The sequence below is a fragment of the Podarcis raffonei genome, chromosome 8 (genome assembly GCF_027172205.1).
Source record: "Podarcis raffonei isolate rPodRaf1 chromosome 8, rPodRaf1.pri, whole genome shotgun sequence".
NCBI lineage: Eukaryota > Metazoa > Chordata > Lepidosauria > Squamata > Lacertidae > Podarcis > Podarcis raffonei.
Window position 1 is genome coordinate 55,346,240 of NC_070609.1, and position 20,241 is coordinate 55,366,480.

At 42.3% G+C, this 20,241-nt stretch overlaps 1 protein-coding gene across 1 annotated transcript in view; it reads left to right on the forward strand.

Moving 5' to 3' along the window:
• CDH13 (cadherin 13) overlaps positions 1-20,241 on the forward strand; it is a 589,050-nt gene that overhangs the window by 544,733 nt on the left and 24,076 nt on the right. The window contains exon 11 of the mRNA XM_053400135.1: positions 8,825-8,967. Coding sequence (XP_053256110.1) covers positions 8,825-8,967 — 143 coding nt within the window. The remainder of the gene's footprint in view (positions 1-8,824; positions 8,968-20,241) is intronic.

Genomic DNA, 20,241 nt, shown 5'->3' on the forward strand with positions numbered 1-20,241 from the left:
GTAAGCTAGAGCTGCCATATGTCTGGAAAATCCCGGACATCACTGTGATTTGTCAACCGAAAATGGTGTCTGGGTGGAATTTTCAATTCCCGTTGTAAATGTCCGGGGAAACCCAAACATATGATAACCCCTGTTGAAAGTGGGTGTTTTTTTGCTAATTTTGGTTGGTTGGTTGGTTGGTTTTGAGGGAAAGCAGCCAGCGTGCCTTCATATCGGTGCCCTTTTCCCAGAGAACCATTGGTTGATTTATCTCCCTCCTTCCCTAACCTGGAAGCAGTGCTAAGCCGAGCCGTATTGAAAGCCAAGGCACAAGGCAGGAGTGTATGTGTGAGACGGAGCTTTGGTCTGGCTGGAAACTTTGTGAATTCTCCCTGTGACCCTCAGTTCCCAGCCAAGCGGATCCCCTGGATGTGAGGGATCCAGCCAAGGGGGCACCCTGTGCATGCCAGCCTGTGAGTTTGTGTGCTGTTTGTGTGTGTGCATGTGAGAGTGAAAGTGTAGGAGAGGGAGAGAGGGAAAGAGTAGGAGGGAGGGGGACCGAGGGACAAGAAGCCTGCTCTCGGCGCCCGACTGTCATCACTGCCCGATCCAAGCCCCCCAGGGCAAAATCAGTAGCAGTGCCCCCCTTTCCTTTACAACAATTGGGAGGGTGGAGGTTAAGTGTTTAGTGAAATTTTTCAAGCAGCAGATGAGTATAAATTATCCTTCCCTGACCACCCCTCAATATGTTTGCAGTACGCTGCCAGAGTGCATAATGTGCAATTGGATCGGTCTGACAACACCACAGCTCTTTCTCTGTGTGTTCATTCACAGAATGGGACAAAGGAAATGTGGAGCATTTGTGCAGGACCAAACAAGTTGCACTAAACCTCAGCATATTCTGTGGCCACCACCTTTAATTCTTTTATCTGCCCATGGGGTCTTCACTGATCATCAAAACAGGTGCATGGCAGACTCTAAAGGCAGCACAGTGGTCAGCTACTGATGTCTGTCCAAACACTCACATTTGAATGATGGCCTGTTATGCTGAGCTTGTTGAATTGGATACACACAAAAAGAAAAGACTGCAAATATCTGGCTTTGATATAAAGCAGGAAGGGGAAGGGCGCAAGCAAAAGGGAAAGTAGCTGTGTGTAGTCCCTTTATTTCCTTGATTTGATGTGTCTTTCTAAAAATAGCAACAGGATGACATTGCAGGCAACACTTCTGAAAGGCAACATTTTCAAAGGCCCCTCCTTATATTACTGCTTTTACATGGAGTTGTTTAGTAGCAGTGGGCTTCAAGATAACAAAGTTATAATGCATGCCTTATCAGCAGCTCCCATGTTTTGTCTACCAAAACTAAAAATTTTGTATTGTGTCACCTTTATTGACTCAACACATCCTCTGTCTAGCAGTAAACATAATGAATGAGGAACACATGGTAGAAGATCACATGTAAATCATTGGATCTGTTCAAGAAACTGCAAGGCAGAATTGGATTAAACGCTGTCTTTATAGATTTGAGTGTTGCTATCTTGCAGTCAATAATCTACACACCCTGCTCAAGAAGCTAATGTTACTGCTACTACTGTTGATGCTGAATTATATCAGTAAATGAAGTGGAAAAACTCAGAAGGAACTGTGAAGAAGCAACTTCTAAGTGATTTCAAAATATTGGGAGACACGATTACTCCATGGATCATGTGCTTTTTAAAAAAATCATGCACTGCATAGTTTAACTATGGAACTTGCTCCCACAAAAGGCGATGAGGGCCACCAACTTGGATAGCTTTGAAAGCTATTGATGGTGACTAGCCATGATGGCAGTGCTCTGTCTCCACAGTCAGAAGCAGTAAAGTTTCCAGATACCAGTCTCTGGAAACCACAGGAGGGGAGCATGCTCTTATGCTCAAGTCCTGCTTCTTGGTTTCCCACAGTTTGGCCACTGTGAGAACAGGATGCTGGTCATTGCTTAATCCAGCAGGACTCTTACGTTCTGATGGAGGCATATGGAGAAAGGCTAGGAAAATCTGACTGGCCACTAATGAACCTTTGATCCAGCAAAGTTATTGTTGATTTTTTGAAAATTGTCACATTCTGTAAGCAAACACTTTCAAATATATTACTGGAAGGTTTTCCTGACTGACTGATTGTAGGAATCAAATAATGTTCTCAGCAGGAAGACATGGCCATGCCCCATGGTTTATCAGCACTGATTTGGCACCTACCCTGTTGTGTTGCTGGTGGAACTCATTTATGCTTTATTTTTGCTATCGTTTTCCGTTGACTCCAAGTGCTAAGACCATTGATTGGCAGCTTCCCAGATCTGCCTTCTTCGACCAGCATGTCATAGGGGCATGAGCCAAGACACCTATCCTCCTTCCCACAAACCTCTTTATGACTACACTGCTGCTGGCTCTGAACATTCCTAGTCTATGTCGCTGGCACATGTGGTGGTGCTGATTAGATTTCAGTGTTCTTATTGTTCCTGCTTGGAGCAAAGCATCATCTGCCCATATGACCGAGGTCTCAGCAACTGCCATGAGGTGTAGATGGCAAACAGCCTTGTGGATATGGCCTTTTAAACAGTTTGCATCCTCTGCCAGCAAGCAGAAATGGCTTTGGTTGCCATGATGATTTATTTCTGACTTGTAGTGAGCAAAACTAGTTATTATTGGGGTGCAAGCAGCATCTGATGAAACACAAGACATACCCAGAACTGTATCTTAAACTTTCACAAACATGCTCATACCAAGAATAGTGCAGCTATGAAATTTTGAGCCAGGACTTCATTTGGATGATAATATATATTACGTCCATCCATCTGGGCAGCACCAATGATTGGCTGTTTGCCCTGTATTTATGTTCATCATAAGTTGGCACTAGTGGTTCTGATGAGGATGATCCCTTTTAAGATACTGTATTCTGGCTTACGTTTTTAATATTTTTCTGTGATTTTTTATTATTGTACTTTCACTCTGGTTGCAATTTCTTTTACCAGGTTTTTTTGCAGTGCAAGGAATATATAAACTTAACAAACTTAATAAGTAGATCACTGTGATCATCTGGAGAAGCCCTCTTTATTGCCCCACAATCATTTCATGCTCATTTGGTGAGCCAGGGCTTATAGCATGTTGGGACCACTCATTTGGATGACTGTTCCTGTTGAAATCAAGCAGGTACCGACCATCCTGGTAGTTCATCACCTGCAGAAAATTTATCTCTTTAGCCTAGCATTTTTAGAGAATTGTTTTTTTATTCAATGCCAGTCATTTGTTGTGCACTTTATGTTTTCCTCCCTAACTTTATGATATTTTAATTATTTCATTGTACACCACCTTTCTAGATCTAGATATGAGTTGGAAGTCTATAAATATTCCTGTCAATAGAATTTAAATCAAAACTGTTCATATTTTTAAGGCTATTTTCTTCAAAAAGCAATAATTCTACTCTGAGACACCGGTTGTAAATAACCACCTGAAATGCATCCTGCCTACTCTTGATTAAGAACTTTTATTCTTTGTTGTTGCATAAAGGTGCCTTAAACTTTAATAAGAAACCGCAAGAGATTGACAGAGCCCCTGTTCAATCACACAAAGAAGATTAAACAAGATAGCAGTGACAGGTGGTACAGAAGTCGGTGGTGATAGTGTGAGCAACTATGTTACAATAAAAGAGGTACCCTTCCATCAACAGCAAGGAAGAGGGGAATATGTACACTGCTCTCCCCCTTTTCCTGGGGTACTGAAATTATTATGCAGCATTAATGCAACACGTTTACTGTTCACAGGGCTTTTTGCTAGCATTTGCAGAAACCCCCTCGGGTGGAAACATGTTATTGCTGTTTTATGGACAGGGAACTGAGGTCAAGGGCTGTTTCTCATTATACGTTCTATATCTGAGAGCGGAAAGCACATTGCAAAGTATACATCAGAAGCAGCTTGCTTGATGGGGCAAGGCCACTACCCTAGTTTCCTGGCAGGCAGGTAGCTGTACAGGTGAGGAGGAAAGCGAGGTCAGTGAGGTGCAAAGGTACCAGCCAGAGTAGGAGCTACTAGCTACGATGGCTATAGGTTCTACCTTCACTGTTAGATGCATTGTGACTCAGATATCAGTTATTGGGAATCACAGTTGGGCAGAGTGCTGTTGTGCTCTTGCCCAGTTTGCAGGCTTCCCACAGGAATCTAGCTGACCACTGTGCAAACAAGATGCTGGACTAGATGGGTCATTGGCCTGATCCAAAGCTTGTCTTGTGTTCTACATCCACTGTCAGAGGCAATATGCCTCTGAGTACCAGTGCAGGGAATCACAAGTGGGGAGAGTGTGAATGCACCCAGGCCCTGCTTTTCTGCTTCCAAGAGGCATCCTGTAATTGCAGGATGCTGGATCAAGTGAGACATTGGTCTGATCCAGCAGGGCTCTTTTTAAAGCTATACTTAGTGAGTGGAAAGCCACATTGTACATGCGTGTGCATTTTTTCCACTTCACATATTAAGTGTGAATTTTGTAGGCAGGCATCTGGATCTCTGTACAAAATAAGTCACAAGAAGTGGTCCTGAAAGCAGCATAACTTGCCCAGAGGAAGGGGCAATTCAGCTCAGCTTGAATTTTATGAGAACCAAAATACAGCCACCCTTTAAAATTCACACTTCCCTGAATTTTGCAATGCCATACTCCAGACAAAATATGTGTAAAAAAAAGATTTGTAGACTAGCACAAAGCTTACATAAAGATGCATATATTAATGAAAGCAACATGCAAAAATGGATTGGATTAGGTAGAAGCGCTTTGCAAAAAATGAGTATATTGGGCAAAATTGCACACAGAATGTGCTAAGTAGGGGGGAAATCACACTGATGAATTCTCATGAGGCCTTTTTTGTTGTTTAAAAAGGGAGTCCCAAACTTGTGGAAATGTCAAGAACTGAACCTATGGTTGGTAATGAGAAACTCAGAAAGAAACTAAGAAGTTGACAGGTTTAACCACCCAACCACCCCTATTTGAGGACCCACTCCTGGAAACCCCCCAAAGGGCATCCTGATTCCCCTCCCCCACCCAAAAAGTGGCCTTGTGTTGTTTGTTTCCTGCTAAATGAGTTATGCTGAGCAAGATTTTCATGTAGTTCTTGCCTCCAAAGTTGCTGCCTATTACATGTAAGCCCTGCAGGGTATTCTGTTACTGTCAGTGGAAGCTGAATACAGTGGTACCTCAGGTTAAGTACTTAATTCTTTCCGCAGCTCCGTACTTAACCTGAAACTGTTCTTAACCTGAAGCACCACTTTAGCTAATGGGGCCTTCTGCTGCCAGCGCGCCACCGGAGCACAATTTCTGTTCTCATCCTGAAGCAAAGTTCTTAACCTGAAGCACTATTTCTGGGTTAGCGGAGTCTGTAACCTGAAGCGTATGTAACCTGAAGCATATGTAACCTGAGGTACCACTGTATGTACATTATGAAACACAGGAATGTGAAGTGGGGCATCTGCATGTCTGTGTGGGGGGGATTGTTGTTTTAGTCACAGTTTCATTATTTTATGTGATTTTCTCTACCATGAGTCCTTCTCTCTGCATTGTTTCACTAGCAGAACTCTCATTTACATTTATAAAAAATAAACCAACAAAGAACAATTGTCTTAGTTAAGCAGCATTATTCACTTACAATAGGTAATATTTCTGGTATTTATTTTTTTAATATAATAACAACTGTATGCTCTGCCAAATTGTGCCTTACGTGCTTCAGCTTTGAAGTGCAATCCTTTACGGAACAGCTGGGAAATGTATTGTGATCTGTTAGAACCTCTTGTTCCTCAGATGTCATAAACTTGAGGTGCTGATTTTTATTTTTTTTAATTGAATTGTTTTAGGGTTAATTGAGCATTTTCTGCCTGGGACTTGATTCACCTAGCCTTTTTCTGTTTTGATTCCTTTCTTTCTCATTTCAGCGCTATCTCTTGTTTTATTTTTTTAAGGAACAAAGGAATAGTATGCATTAATTAAGAGCATTGTTATTATTCTAATAACTCATTTTCATGGGAGATAAAATTGTTTTTTTTGGTTTTGGTTTTGGTTTGGTTTGGTTTGGTCTTTAAATGGTTATTAACCCAGAAGTATAGGCAGAGTTGATGGACTGCATCATTCACTATTCATTAGCGGTTGCATCTGTTGTGTTCTTTGCCCTTTCCCAATGGGGCCAACTTGTTCCTGGGATGCCAATAACGACAGCTTTATTTGTAGCAATGAGATGTTAACAGACTGGGTAGGGTTGCTATAGATGACACAGTCTTGATGGCATCAGAACTACTGTGCCTTTGTTCATCAACCATAAATATTGTGCCTATAATGTTCCAGTTGCAGTGATGTTGAGGCCCAGGTTAGACTCGGTCTACACCCTACATTAAAAGCGCTGTTACTCTGCTTTGAACAATCATGGTTTCTTCCAAAGATTACTTGAAATACGGGTGCTGAAAGTGTATTTATTTGCTTATGTCATCTGTAATAAGGTTCACCATTTTATGTGTTGTTGTTTGTTAAAATCAAGTGGTGTATGAATTTTACAAAATAAATGAATATATCCTGCCTTTCTTCCAAAGAGCTCAAGGTGGCATACATGGTTGTCCCCATCTCAGTTCATTCCCACAACAGCCCTGCAAAGTAGGTTAGGCTGGGGGGCAATGACTGCCCCAATGAGTTTCATAAGTGTATAGGGATACAAACCCTAGTCTCCCAGTTCACTTTCTCTAACTACTACACCACACTGCTCTTGTTAGGTGGTCCCTATTCCCCCACAAAGCCACAGTTCCCAGAGTGGGTGTCTTATACACCACATTGTTTTTGTTTTGTTTTGTTTTGTTTTAAAAAAATGAGGGTACAGTTTGTGAATGTATATACAGTTTGTGAATGTTTGTAAATAAATAAATTGCAACACATTTATTTTATAAGATATTTATTAGGATTTTACAAAAAGCAAAAGTTAACACATTTATTTTAGCCGTAAATTAGCTGCAGGGCTCTTTCAGCTTGAGTTCAAGCTGGTCTGCAGAGGAACATTTCCCCTTGAATTCAGCTTGATTTCCCTGCAAAGGGAAACAGCTGCGAAGGACAAAGCTTCCTTTGCCTGCATAGCTTGAAGAAATCAAATTATGTAGGCAAAGGGACTTCTTTCCTACAGAGCATGGCTGCCTTTGCCCATAAGGTTTGAAATCCAGCTGGCCTGCAAAAGGAAATGCTTCACCTGATTGATGTCATGTGACTGACAATTGGATGAACCTGGCAACCTGTCAATGTGTCCCATGGGGAGAGGCAGGCATCAGGATCCAGCCCCCTACCCCTAATTCATGGTGCGTATGCAACTTAACATAGTATTTTTATGTCTTGTGTTTATGTGTGTATGTGCACACACTAACACACACATAATCATTTTGGTATTACTTTTTATATATGTATATAAAAAAAATACCTGGAAGATGCCAACTTATTCCAGAAAGATAAACTTTCTCCTGGGATGACAAGTGGGGACTCCAGATTGTATCTATCATATTGAGCCAGTGGTTTGATTTATTTTGTTTAATACACAAAGATCAAAATTTGGACATTTAAGGCTGGTGTCAGGAACACAGTGAATGCAAAGTGTATGGCTGTGGTTGTGTAGTGGAGGAGGAATCTCTGAGGAAAGGATTAACAATTCCACCTGTTGACTACATGCATATTACAAACCACCCAACTTTCATTCAATCAATAGGTGCTTCACATTTGCATCAATTTGGTAACTGGTTGGAATTTTCTTCGTGGACCAAAGGCTCCAGGAATGGCCATAGCTCAGTGGGAGAGCATCTACATTGCATCCAGAAAGTCCCACATCACTTCACAGCATCTTCACTTAGAGAAACCCTAGCCTAGAACCTTGGAGAACTGCTGCCATTCAGTGTAGATCAGGGTTTCCTAAACTTGGGTCTCCAGCTGTCTTTGGACTACAATTCCCATCATCCTTGATCACTGGTCCTGCTAGCTAGAGACGATGGGAGTTGTAGTCCAAAAACACCTGGAGACCCAAGTTTGGAAAACCCTGGTGTAGATGGACCAATGGTCTGACACAGTGTAATGCAGCTTCCAGTGACACCATTGTACTCAAGCAGAGCCTAAAAGAACTATTTTCTTGCTACAGACCATCTTTCCATCCCAACCAGTTACCAAATCAACACAGACCTCTCAGCAGTTAGTCTTCCACATTATGGAAATCAGCAAGTTATGATGACAATGAGAGACAGACAAGTGTGTGACATTATACAAAACAATGTCAAAAATGGCAGGTAACAAGGGGCACAGATGCCCTTTAATGCAAACAGTACAAGTGTCATGTGGCACACGTCCATCATAAATGCTCCCAGCCCTTGATATGTATAACTTCCCCATTCTAGACAATAGATGTCTGTTTGATGGATAGATGGATTGTCCACATGTCATACAAGATCACAATTTGTGTCTGAACTGACCCTCACTTGACTTCATTCTTGTGACTTGTTTGCCACATCACATCCCTCATTAAGTGTCCATTGACTGATCTTTAATTTTTGCCTTGCTTAATGGCTAGGTAATGGGGGTTGCCTGTGTCATTTTCTTGTAAACTCAAATTCTTATATGGCCAGTGGTGATTGCACATTTCAGAAAGGTATCTGATAAACAGCTGGAGTGGTATGCATTTTTCTCTCCTTGCTTTGTGAAACTGGGAACTGCAATTCAAAGTGTGAAGCCTCTAAATTGAGCCCCATGGTGCCTGTGCTCAAGGTAAGTTCTGTATTAATTGAACTCAATTCACAGCTGATTATTGGGTTTTTTTCCTCCCCCCTAGGTACTCCATTAACAAAGATCCAGCTGAATGGCTGGAAATTGACCCTACGAATGGTACAATTCGCACCAGGGGTGTCCTTGATCGTGAATCGCCATTTGTTATCAACAATGTGTACACTGCACACTTACTGGCAATAGATAATGGTGAGTAATGGCAATTGATGAAAGAAGAAAGTGGTTGGTTGACATGCTTTTCATCCCATTCATTGTATGTCACAGTTTCCTGAAGAATCATTAAGAACAGCTCTGTTGAATCAGGCCAGTGGCCCATCTAGTCTAGCATCCTGTTCTCACAGTGCCAACTAGATGTCCCATTGGGAAGCTTTCAAACTAGATGACTGCAGCAGCTCAACAAAAGCATCATTGGTGGTCATTGACTATGCTTGCTGGGGTTGATGGGAATTGTAGTTCAGCAACATCTAGGAGGTCCAAGGCCCCCCACCCCTGCTGTGAACAATACTAAGCTAGATGGACTAACGGTCTGATTTGGTATGAGATAGTTTCCCATGTTTCCATATCCATTCATGCACATCCATTCACAAACAAGCAGCCAATGCCTCTTGCCTTCATTCATCCATCTATTATACATTTGCAAAGTGGCCGTCTTCTTTTTCCAGTGGATCCAGCAAAAGAAAAATCTCAGAAATGTTCTCAAAAAGATTGTCATTTGAGAGATTGCTTTTCAGCTTTGACTCTGTTAGAAAGGACCATCCCCATTGTGAGGATGTATTTCTTGAAGAAAATAAAGGTCTACAGACGAGTCCTCAGGAGGTTGGATATATTAGCATTAACAGATTTAATTTTGCCCCCCCCCAAAAGAAATGATTTCAAGCCCCTAGCACCACAGTTCCAATAACTAGCTTGACACACCAGAGACTATCCCATTTAATGTATAATAGCAATTACATTGAAAAGACAATTTAAAACCCCTTGTTAAAATGCAATATTTTAAACATATTTTGTGGATTAAGGTTCCTTCTGTCGCACATAATCTAAATTGGAAGGATTTTATGAAAACTCATTGCAAGTTACTTTTGTCGCACATTAAAGCCTGAGATGGGAGGGAGAGATGCTGCCTTTTCCTGAACAGCTGAAAGGCACAAAATAAATAAGGGCTTTGTGTGTAATGTTAGAAAAGCTAATATGCTTAACACTTCTCGGGGATGCAGCTGGTTTTTAGCTGCAGCGATGAATTGTGAAATGCTCTTTTTAAGAGGGTAATTTTACCATCTTTTTCATATTGCACGAGTCAGTACAAGGGAACATTTGCAAGGTTTTGACAAGAATATGGCTTTAAAATGCAAAACGGAGAGCAGGAAGAAGGTCCCCTTTGCCATGGTGATTTACTCGGATATTCATAAATGTACGTCTCTCGCAGAGCCATTTCTGTGGGAGACATTTTTTTAAAAAAAATGCTATTGAAATTATTCCGTATTCCACATTTGTTGGTTTTGGATAATGCATCTTTTGTTGAGTGTTTGTGTTAGCTGTAATGTGATTAGAACCATAAGTTGCTGTTTGCAAAGCAATGTGTAGGAAGCTGGTATTAGGAGGAGATGAATGTTCATACACTTGGAGCAATGACTGCAGCAGGGAGGGGGAACCCTGTTCAGACCCAAGGCTGCTTTCAGTTCTGGATGACCTGCCAGCAGCCACATGCCACCTGTGGGTAGGGCATGGAGCAAAAGTGGATGGTGTTGGAAATGCCAGTGTTAACCTTTTAGAGTGGGCTAGTTTGGAAGGGATGCGGGTGGCACTGTGGGTAAAACCGCAGTGCCTAGGACTTGCCGATTGCATGGTCGGCGGTTCGAATCCCTGCGGCATGGTGAGTCTTCCGGTCTCAGCTCCTGCCCACCTAGCAATTCGAAAGCACCCCTAAGTGCAAGTAGATAAATAGGTACCGCTTTATAGCGGGAAGGTAAATGGCGTTTCCGTGTGCTGCACTGGTGCTGGCTCGCCAGAGCAACTTCGTCATGCTGGCCACGTGACCCAGAAGTGTCTCCAGACAGTGCTGGCCCCCGGCCTCTTAAGTGAGATAGGCGCACAACCCTAGAGTCGGACACGACTGGCCCGTACGGGCAGGGGTACCTTTACCTTTACTTTACTAGTTTCTGCCCATGTTCTAGCCCACACACCTGTCTCTGTCCTCCTTGCTGACTAGCAAGAGGCATTATCAGAGTTCAAGGACTCAATCATAGCTGGGCAAAGACACTCAAGGAGTATGTAGAGCAGTGCTGGAGTCCTGGGTTGGGTTCTGGGAGCCGGACAGATGTGGTGAGCTGCATTTGGCCACAGGTCTAATGTTCCCCACCTCTCAACTACGGCAGAAAGGCAGCCTTCAAAGGAGATGCATCCCTCTAGACATAGCGCTCAACTTTAGTCCAGGAGTTCCAATGAATTCTCATGAGTAGGTGGACATTCTCTGCCACTGCTTAAAAGCTTGTCAGGTAGGCTGGGGAACTTGCTGGAACAACTGCAGAGATTCTGTGCAGCCCTGAAACTCAGGTTACTAATCTGGGACTTGTGGACCTTGCCCCTGGACCAGCGTTATAGCTGCCCATCCTTCACCTTGTAAGGGCTCCTGGGCTACATCTGACTCTTCCCTTGCCACTGAGTGTATACTATTAATCTGCTTTAATAATGCCTCACTTTGATACATCTAAGTAAGTACATGTAGTGCCATGTGGGTTTTTTCTTTTTTTTGGGGGGGGAGCCAAACCAAAGTAGGTCTTTGGTCCCATCTAGCAGGCCTCCTGTTATGTGTACAATTAGATCCACAATTCCATCCAGAGCCCTTTTGGCTTCTGAGAATTGCACATCAGTGCCTTCACTGTTCTCCTTCACAGAGAACTTGAAGGACCACACATTTCCACAGTTTTACTGACTGTGTGCAAGTCAGTAACTTAAACACTGTGATGAATGGATGATCCAATGTTCAGCTGCTTGAGCTCAAGCTGCAGCTAGTGCCATATTGACTATTAATAGCAGGATAGCTTAACCTACAGTTCACGGAAACCAGCTGCAAGCTGATGGTTATGTTCAGGGTTCACAAAGTGACTAGCTCAAGATTTGTGATGGTGCGCTTTAGCATCAGCTTAGGTCAATTCCCTCCACTGGGTTTGGTTCCTTGAAGGAATATTGTTGATCTCTGTCATTCTGTGACCAAACTTAAGGCACAAATGCAATGAAATTATTCCTCTATAATTTCCCTAGCCAACCAACACTAATGCTTAATTTTCTCAAGATTATTATGTTCCCAATGAGCTACATAATGCATGTAGGCTGGCGCTTGAATAATCCAAAGCAAGTATGAAATGATTCCTAGATCTTTCAGAGAAGGTTAAATTAACTGAAAGAGTATCAAATGGAAATACTTTGCTCTCTCTGGGAGAGCAGTGGCATCTATAAATGTCAGTGCTAACATACCGGTGTTGTTTTGTTTGTTTGTTTTTGTCCTTTTAATATTACTAGGAAGTTGGGATTGGAGGGAGATTAGATCCAGGTCACATTCAAACATGAACCTACCTAATTCAGACTTTCTGAAACAACATGCAAACTAAAACACAGCCACCCTTTGAAGTCCTTGCTTCTCCAAATTTTTCAATGCAGTTCTCCAGCAAAGTATTGTGTGCAAAAATGCACATACTAGGGTAATGTGTGCATAGAAATGCATTGTGTTAGTCAACATGACATACAAACTTGTGTATTTAGCAGGAAGCTGCTGAATTTTCAAGAAGAGCTTTCTTTTTCTAAATCAATGTGGAAATTTTGAGAACTGAACTTAAGCTAAGAACAGTGACAAACTGAGAGAAACTGAACTAATAGATAGACCCATCCCCTCTGGGGAGGACCCCTGACTTAATGGCAGAGCCCGTTTTCAGCATGCGGAATGCCCTGAGTTCAAATTCAGAAAAGACAGAGTTTCAGATAGTGGGACTAAGAAAACTCCCTGACTGTGAGTCCTGCTAGGCAGTGGTATAGTGGTAAAATTTGAAGAGCAAGAGGTCATAATGACAACCTCCACAGCCACTCTCCCAAAATCAGTCCCATAGGTGTCGCCTCAAGGAGAGTCTAAAATTGCAGTTAGTTGTGTTGATTCATCATAATCGTCATCATCATTATTATTAGTTGTTGTATCCAACTAAATAATATCCCTCGTGCAAAAAGTTTTAGCTGCACAATGGAACTTTCCCATTCTAACTTCTGACCATGTGACATGTCAACCTGTCCCAGTGGTTCCTCCAACCCTCCAGAGAAGATTTATGGAGCATGAGAAGAGGGGATAGAGAAGTTCCATTGTGCAGGTAAAATGTCTTGTGCTGGTGCAACTATCTACTTGGATAGTGACGAGAGAGAGAGAGAGAGCGCATTATTATTTGTATTTACTAAAGATCTTCAGTCAGCTGAAATGCAACCTTACTAATCATGAAATGAAAAAAATCCTGGAAATGAGTCAACTGGGAGGAAATTTCAGCTCACTTATAGAACATTTGGAATCACGAGGTGAGCAGGGAGATGGCTAAGTTTGCTTGGGATACCAATCAGTTCTGGGTGATGAAAACAAAGACAGATTATGTGGTGCTCCAAAAAGATTGCTCCAAACTAAGTAAAGTAAAGGGGCAAACACAATGTAATGTAAGCAAGTGTACACTAAGCTAGTTGTTAGGGAATGTGAGTGGAAGAGGGCTCTTATCTTTATGTCCTGCTTGTGGACTTCCCAGAAGTATCTAGTTGGTCCTTATGAGGCGGGCTCTTCTTATGTTGCCAGAACTGAGCTCCGCTGAGTCTAATGGGACTTACTCCTGGGTAAGTGTGCACAGACTTGCTTCCTTAAACTCTTATTGGAAAAATCTTTGTTATTGAATAGTTGATGGAGCACAGTATTTAATTTCATAGATAATAAAATGTGACCTTTTCTGTGGATGGGATCTCCCTTTTATAACCCTCTCCTCAATGAATGTCCTAATTTGCTTTGTAGTCTCTTGCTTTCTGTAAAGGTCAAGGCACTATCTGTAGTGTATGTACTCTTATCTCCCCCTTTTTTTATTAAAGGCTTATGTGGACACAGAAGCTCTAATCTATTAAGGGAGAAATTAAATTCTGAAGGAGCTTCCATGAAGCAGAGCTAGCACATTAAAGTGGCTCAAACCATGTTTAATCTGGGAGTGGATTGAAAATGGAACAGCCAAAGGCAACACTCAGAAAGCATTAGAGGTTTCAGGCTACTGAGAGAAAACAAATTTCAATACATATTCACGTGTGCTTAAAAGTGATTTGCTTCCTTGTTGGTGGGAGCTGTAGCAGCAGAAAACATCAAAGGAAATCTGTGGTTGCTAGGGACAGCCTTAGATATACTTACATATATTGTGCTTTGGAGATTACCGTATTGGCTCGAATATAAACCACACATTTAAAATTCAAGGAGGGGAAAGAGAAAAGGGCAATACCCAAATATAAGCCACTTCCTTAAAATTCTGTAGGCACTCACACCCGTTCTGTTTTACCATAGGTCTGTTTCAGCAGCAATATCGTAAAAGCCAGTTTTTGTAAGGTTGCGAATTTAAGCCGCACTTTAACTTTTCATGGTCGGAATTTGGAGAAAAAGTGTGGCTTATATTCAGGCCAATACGGTTTAGACAGGCAGAGAAATACAAAGATGGGGAGGTGTTTGAACAAAAGAAGAGCCCAGTTGGATGGGGCCATTGGCCCATCTAGTCCAGCATCCTGTTTTCACAGTGTCCAACCAGATGCCTGTGAGAAACCTGCAAGCAGGACCTGAGCAGAAGAGCACTTTCCTCTCCTATAGCTTCCGGCAACTGGCTGCCAACAGAGGAAATAGAACCTAAGCTGGATCTATACGGATTTTTTAAAATGTTATAGAAAAAAGCTATAAAAGCTCTTAATGAAAAATTCTATTCATGACATATCACTTCTCTATAGCGCCATCTGGTGTCACATGTTTATAACACACTTGTAATGATATAATCAACAAGTGTAGCTGATTATATCATAGTCATCGTGGCTCATAGCCACTGATAGCCTTATCCCTCATGAATTTGTCTAATCTTCTGTTAAAGTCATCCGTTAGTGGCCATCACCAAGGTGAAGGCAGTGGTGGTCTTTCTTTCTTTTTTCAGCCCCCAAGATGATTTTATGATTTCCCCCTCCCTCCAAAATCGCCATACTTCTCCCCCCCCCCATTATGGTGGCATATTTGGAACTAGCAAATCAAAAACCTCCACTGATCTGCCCTGGTGTGCCCCAGACATGCCTCATTTTGTCCTCTCCATCATCAGTGCACTGAAAGTGGAGCAGGGACAGCACAGATGCAAGGAGGACAAATTACTCCATCTATGAAGGACAAGATCCTATTGACCCAGGCATGTCCTCCTGGGAACCATAAGATTGCAGCCTGAGCACAACTGCAGGTGATGATAGCTAGATAGCTAGATATGGATGATAGATAGATGATAGATGATAGATAGATAGATAGATAGATAGATAGATAGATAGATAGATGATAGATGATAGATAGATAGATAGATAGATAGATAGATAAGCAAAATATCAGAGGAATATATTGAGTTAAGTCATTGGTTCATCTAGGTGAGTGTTGTCTGCACGCTGACTGGAAACAGCCCTCCAGAATTTCAGGTAGGGGTTAGTTTTCCAGCCCTACCTGGGGGTTCTAAGGACCTTATGCATGCAAAGCAGATGTTCTACCACTGAGCTATGACCCTTCTTCCTTTTTTGTATTTTTTTTTTTTTAAGATACTGATTTGAACTTAAATAAGATTTCAAATTTCACACTGCTGGAACAGTTTATCAGTTAAAGGCTTTTAATTTACTTAAAATGTGTTTGAAGTTACCAGGCAGCAGATTTATATTTATTTCTTTTTTGCAAGTTATTTGTCACACTGCAGGTATTCTCTCCCCATCCACCCCCACTTTCTGTCACACAGGATGGAATGCCTCTTCCAACATGATGCTTGCTGTGACACACGCATGCATCATCCGCAAACAAAGATGCTATGCATCTTACTCCAGAAGTATGCTTACCCATTTGCAAATATATGCAAATGTCACTGATAAGACGAATTGACTAGAACTCATATGATAAATCAACTGAAGGCTTGTTTAAAGAGGAGAAAAGTTGTGCAAACTTCCCAATTTACCAATGTGGGCTGGGGGAATGGGAACATAGGAAGCTGGCTTGTACCGAGTGTTGGACTACTGGTCTATCCAGCTCTGTATCATCCACAGCAGCAGCTCTCCAGTGGCTCAGACTCAAGGGACTCTCCCAGTCCTACCTAGGGATACCTGAGACCAGGGACCTTCTGCATGCAAAGCACATGCTCTACTGCTCCACACATGCTCCACACATGTTCCACTGAGCTATAACCCTTCTCTTTTAAGATTACATCTGTGCAGAGTGTAACTGCAAACTAAAGCAGGTTTCCATTTAAGCGCCTATGGTAGCCACTAGGCGACTAGGAATTCTGTGCAGGTGGGTGTGAAGATAGCTCCCTCCTTTGCATGCATTAGAGAAGTACAGAGGGCTGCTGTTGGAAGGGCAGAGCTTCCTGTCCCTGCCCTACCAGCAAGCTATTGACATTTGTGGGCTTGTCTAAATCTCCATTTGCAGAGAATACACAGGTACACACTTTCCCATTGACCACAGCATTGGGGGCTATTTGGTTTATGACAGGGTTAAAGAGCCTTAGGCCTGGGGGCCAAATGTGGCCATCCAGGACTCCACATCTGGCTCTCAGAACTCTCCCTAGGCCACACCTCTCACCAGCCCCACCCTACATCCTTCTCACATGCATTTGCCTGGCTGGAATGTTCCCTTGAACTCTGCTACTGCCCCTTCCTTGTCGGGATGGAGGGACATAGAGGGCTGTGTGAGTGTGCGTAGAAACCAGCCTACTGTACAATTTTGCTCTGTCCGCTTCTGCCTCTGACCCACCCACTAGTGACATGTGGACCCCAGAAGGTTGCTCAGAAGAGAATGTGGCCCTCAGGCTGAAAAAGGTTCCTCACCTTGGTGTATGCCATGGACTTGCATGGGGGGGGGGCTATTTAAACTGACATGGAAGCCCACTCTCTCATGCATACAAAGGAGAACATGAATTGGCTTCTTCACCTTACCTTCTTGATGGTCAGAGATCAGCTAAGAAGATAATGCTATCTATCTATCTATCTATCTATCTATCTATCTATCTATCTATCTATCATCTATACTGCAGATAAACAAATAGAGGTGAGCTTAATTACCCCCCTGGAGCTCTGTGAATCTTCATTTCCAGTCTCCATGTTTGATGCAGAGAAAATGACAGGTGATATGAGGAAGATGCAAGCAAAATAACTAAAAAGTGCTGCCTAATAATTCAGTTAGGAGTTGTCTTTCCATCTGCCGTAACCTGTTTATATACATCATGATGCCTGAAATTAAATTACTGCAGATTGATTCCACCTAAAACACACTATTTGGAAAGAAATCAGGCAATTAGTGGCCATGGCAACCCAATTAAGCTGCATTTACACCCTTTATTTTAATTGCTCTATTAATTGAAGAGGAAAAATAAATGGAACGCTCAGCCTTTACTTGTCATTTTAAGTTTTAGCAAAATATGAATTGCAGAGAAAATATCATTGAAATTAGTCACTATGAACTGCAGGTTTGGGGAAAGAGAAAAATTAATTTGCAGCAAACTGGTTTTAAGATGGATGGCGCACGTTAGTAGCTATTTGATAAGAGCTTTGCTTTTTGAAGTATAATTACTCAAATGTAGAAACTGAACACATTATTGAAATATATGAGTGATTGTAGTTTTAAAGGGCAGCTTGTTTTTTTATGAATTGTTGAGTGAAATATATGTTAGGGAGGATGGAGTGGGCTGGGGAGACACCAAGCTCTGCATTATGGATCTGCTTCTTTCCAAAACTGAGAGGAATGCATTTAAATTGGAGCATTTTGTATCAGCTGAAGATGCACAGAAATGATTGATTTTAAGTCAAGTGCAGAGATATTAACAGGATCACATGAAGTGAAATCAACTAGTAAGGCGGACAAGTCAAAAAGATTGGAAGACTGAGGACTGATTAACACTTGCGCTCCTGTTAAAAGTTGGCTCATTGTCTTGTGGTGACGTTCATGCCTGTGGTTGTTAAGATCTTCCAGAGCAGCAATCCCACCAGTTTCTTCCCTCTCCCCTTCCCTCTTCATTTTACCGTATTTTTCGCTCTATAACACGCACCCGACCATAACACGCACGTAGTTTTTAGAGGAGGAAAATCTGTAGGCATGCCACCCGTAGGCATTTCCTCCATAACACGCACAGACATTTCCCCTTACTTTCTAGGAGGAAAAAAGTGAGTGTTATGGTGCAAAAAATACGGTACTTAAAAAATATAGGCAACAGGGGGAAAGGAACACTGCATAACAATACAATAAGACCTCTAATTAAATCAGGGGTGTATAACCTGGTGTGCTCTTGATGTTGCTGATGTTGCTGAATCTCCCCTCAGCCTTAGTTAGCATGATCAGTCATCTGGTATTAGGGAAGTTGTAGCCCAGCAGTGTCTGTATGGCCACTCTTAGCTAGTGTGTGCATAATAACTATTGGCAGACCTGTCCTCCATGATTGGTCTAATTATTTCACAAAATGCTGTGGCCATGAGTCACATGAGTTCATTCTTATGTGTTGAACAACAGATCTCCCTATTTGTTTGCTTGTACTCATAGCCGATCAGTTCCTTTGGATCATGCGTCAGCAAACTTTTCCAGCAGGGGGCCGGTCCAGTGTCCCTCAGACCTTGTGGGGGGCTGCACTATATTTTGGAAAAAAGAAGAAGAATGAATTCCTATGCCCCACAAATAACCCAGAGATGCATTTTAAATAAAAGAACACATCCTACTCATGTAAAAACATGCTGTCAGTAGGCCGGATTTAGAAGGCAATTGGGCCAGATCCGGCCCCTGGGCCTTAGTTTGCCTAACCATGATTTGGATGGCTTCAATGTCTAGTTCAGGTGCTGGGAAGCTGTAACCCTCCATATGTTAGTAGTCTCCAGCTCCTATAGGCATGGCCAATTGTCAGAGATGAAGAGAGCCAGAGTTTAACAACAACTAGATCCAACAACAACTAGATCCAACAGGTGAACCACCCCTGGATTTGAACCAGGAAATACCCTCAAGTGTCTATAGCAGAGGTGGAGAACTGTGGCCCTGCAGATGTTGTTGAACTCCAACTTTCATCAGCTCCAGTCAAGGATCAGGGATAAAGGGACTTTTAATCTGGAGGGCCACAGGTTCGCCACATCAGGTTCACCAGAAATGTTGATCTACAGAAATGTTCACCAACAATAGACAGCTGACATACGAAGCAGAAGATGGTAAAGAGCTAACATTTTGCACACAACTCTATTCTTTTAATCCAGAAGGTTTTCTTGTAGGTTTTGTTGTTGTTTAGTCGTTTAGTTGTGTCTGACTCTTCGTGACCCCATGGACCAGAGCACACCAGGCACTCCTGTCTTCCACTGCCTCCTGCAGTTTGGTCAAACTCATGTTGGTAGCTTCGAGAATACTGTCCAACCATCACGTCCTCTGTCGTCCCCTTCTTCTTATGCCTTCAATCTTTCCCAACATCAGGGTCTTTTCCAGGAAGTCTTCTCTTCTCATGAGGTGGCCAAAGTATTGGAGCCTCAGCTTCAGGATCTGTCCTTCCAGTGAGCACTCAGGGTTGATTTCCTTAAGAATGGATGGGTTTGATCTTCTTGCAGTCCATGGGACTCTCGAGAGTCTTCTCCAGCACCATAATTCAAAAGCATCAATTCTTCGGCGGTCAGCCTTCTTTATGGTCCAGCTCTCACTTCCATACATCACTACTGGGAAAACCATAGCTTTAACTGTACGAATCTTTGTCGGCAAGGTGATTTCTCTGCTTTTTAAGATGCTGTTTAAGTTTGTCATCGCTTTTCTTTATTCTAGGTTAATAAACCTGATAAACGAGTGTGACCTTGCAAAGGGACACATTTCTGCATATGGATAGTTTGCAACTCCCTTCCCCAAAATTTCAACTTTATAGTCCTTTTATGCAAGCATTTAGATTCCTCCCCGTCACCAACTATGCAGCATGTTGTTTTTAATAAAAGCATTTTTTAAAAAAGAGGAATGCCATCTTTTCGATCCACCTAGGGATTTGGTTGGATGGCCACATGTCAAGTTTGGAACCATCTTTGGGTATTTTCTGAAGTACTTCTTTCTCTTTCTTTTCACAACGATATTAAATACATACACAAAGCAGCCCACAGAGTGTAGCAGCCACCACATCCCTTAAAAGCAAAGGCAAGCAAAAGGCTGAAATGAGAGCACTGGGGTAGGAAAATCCAAGTCTAAGCTCAAGGTCACTGAGG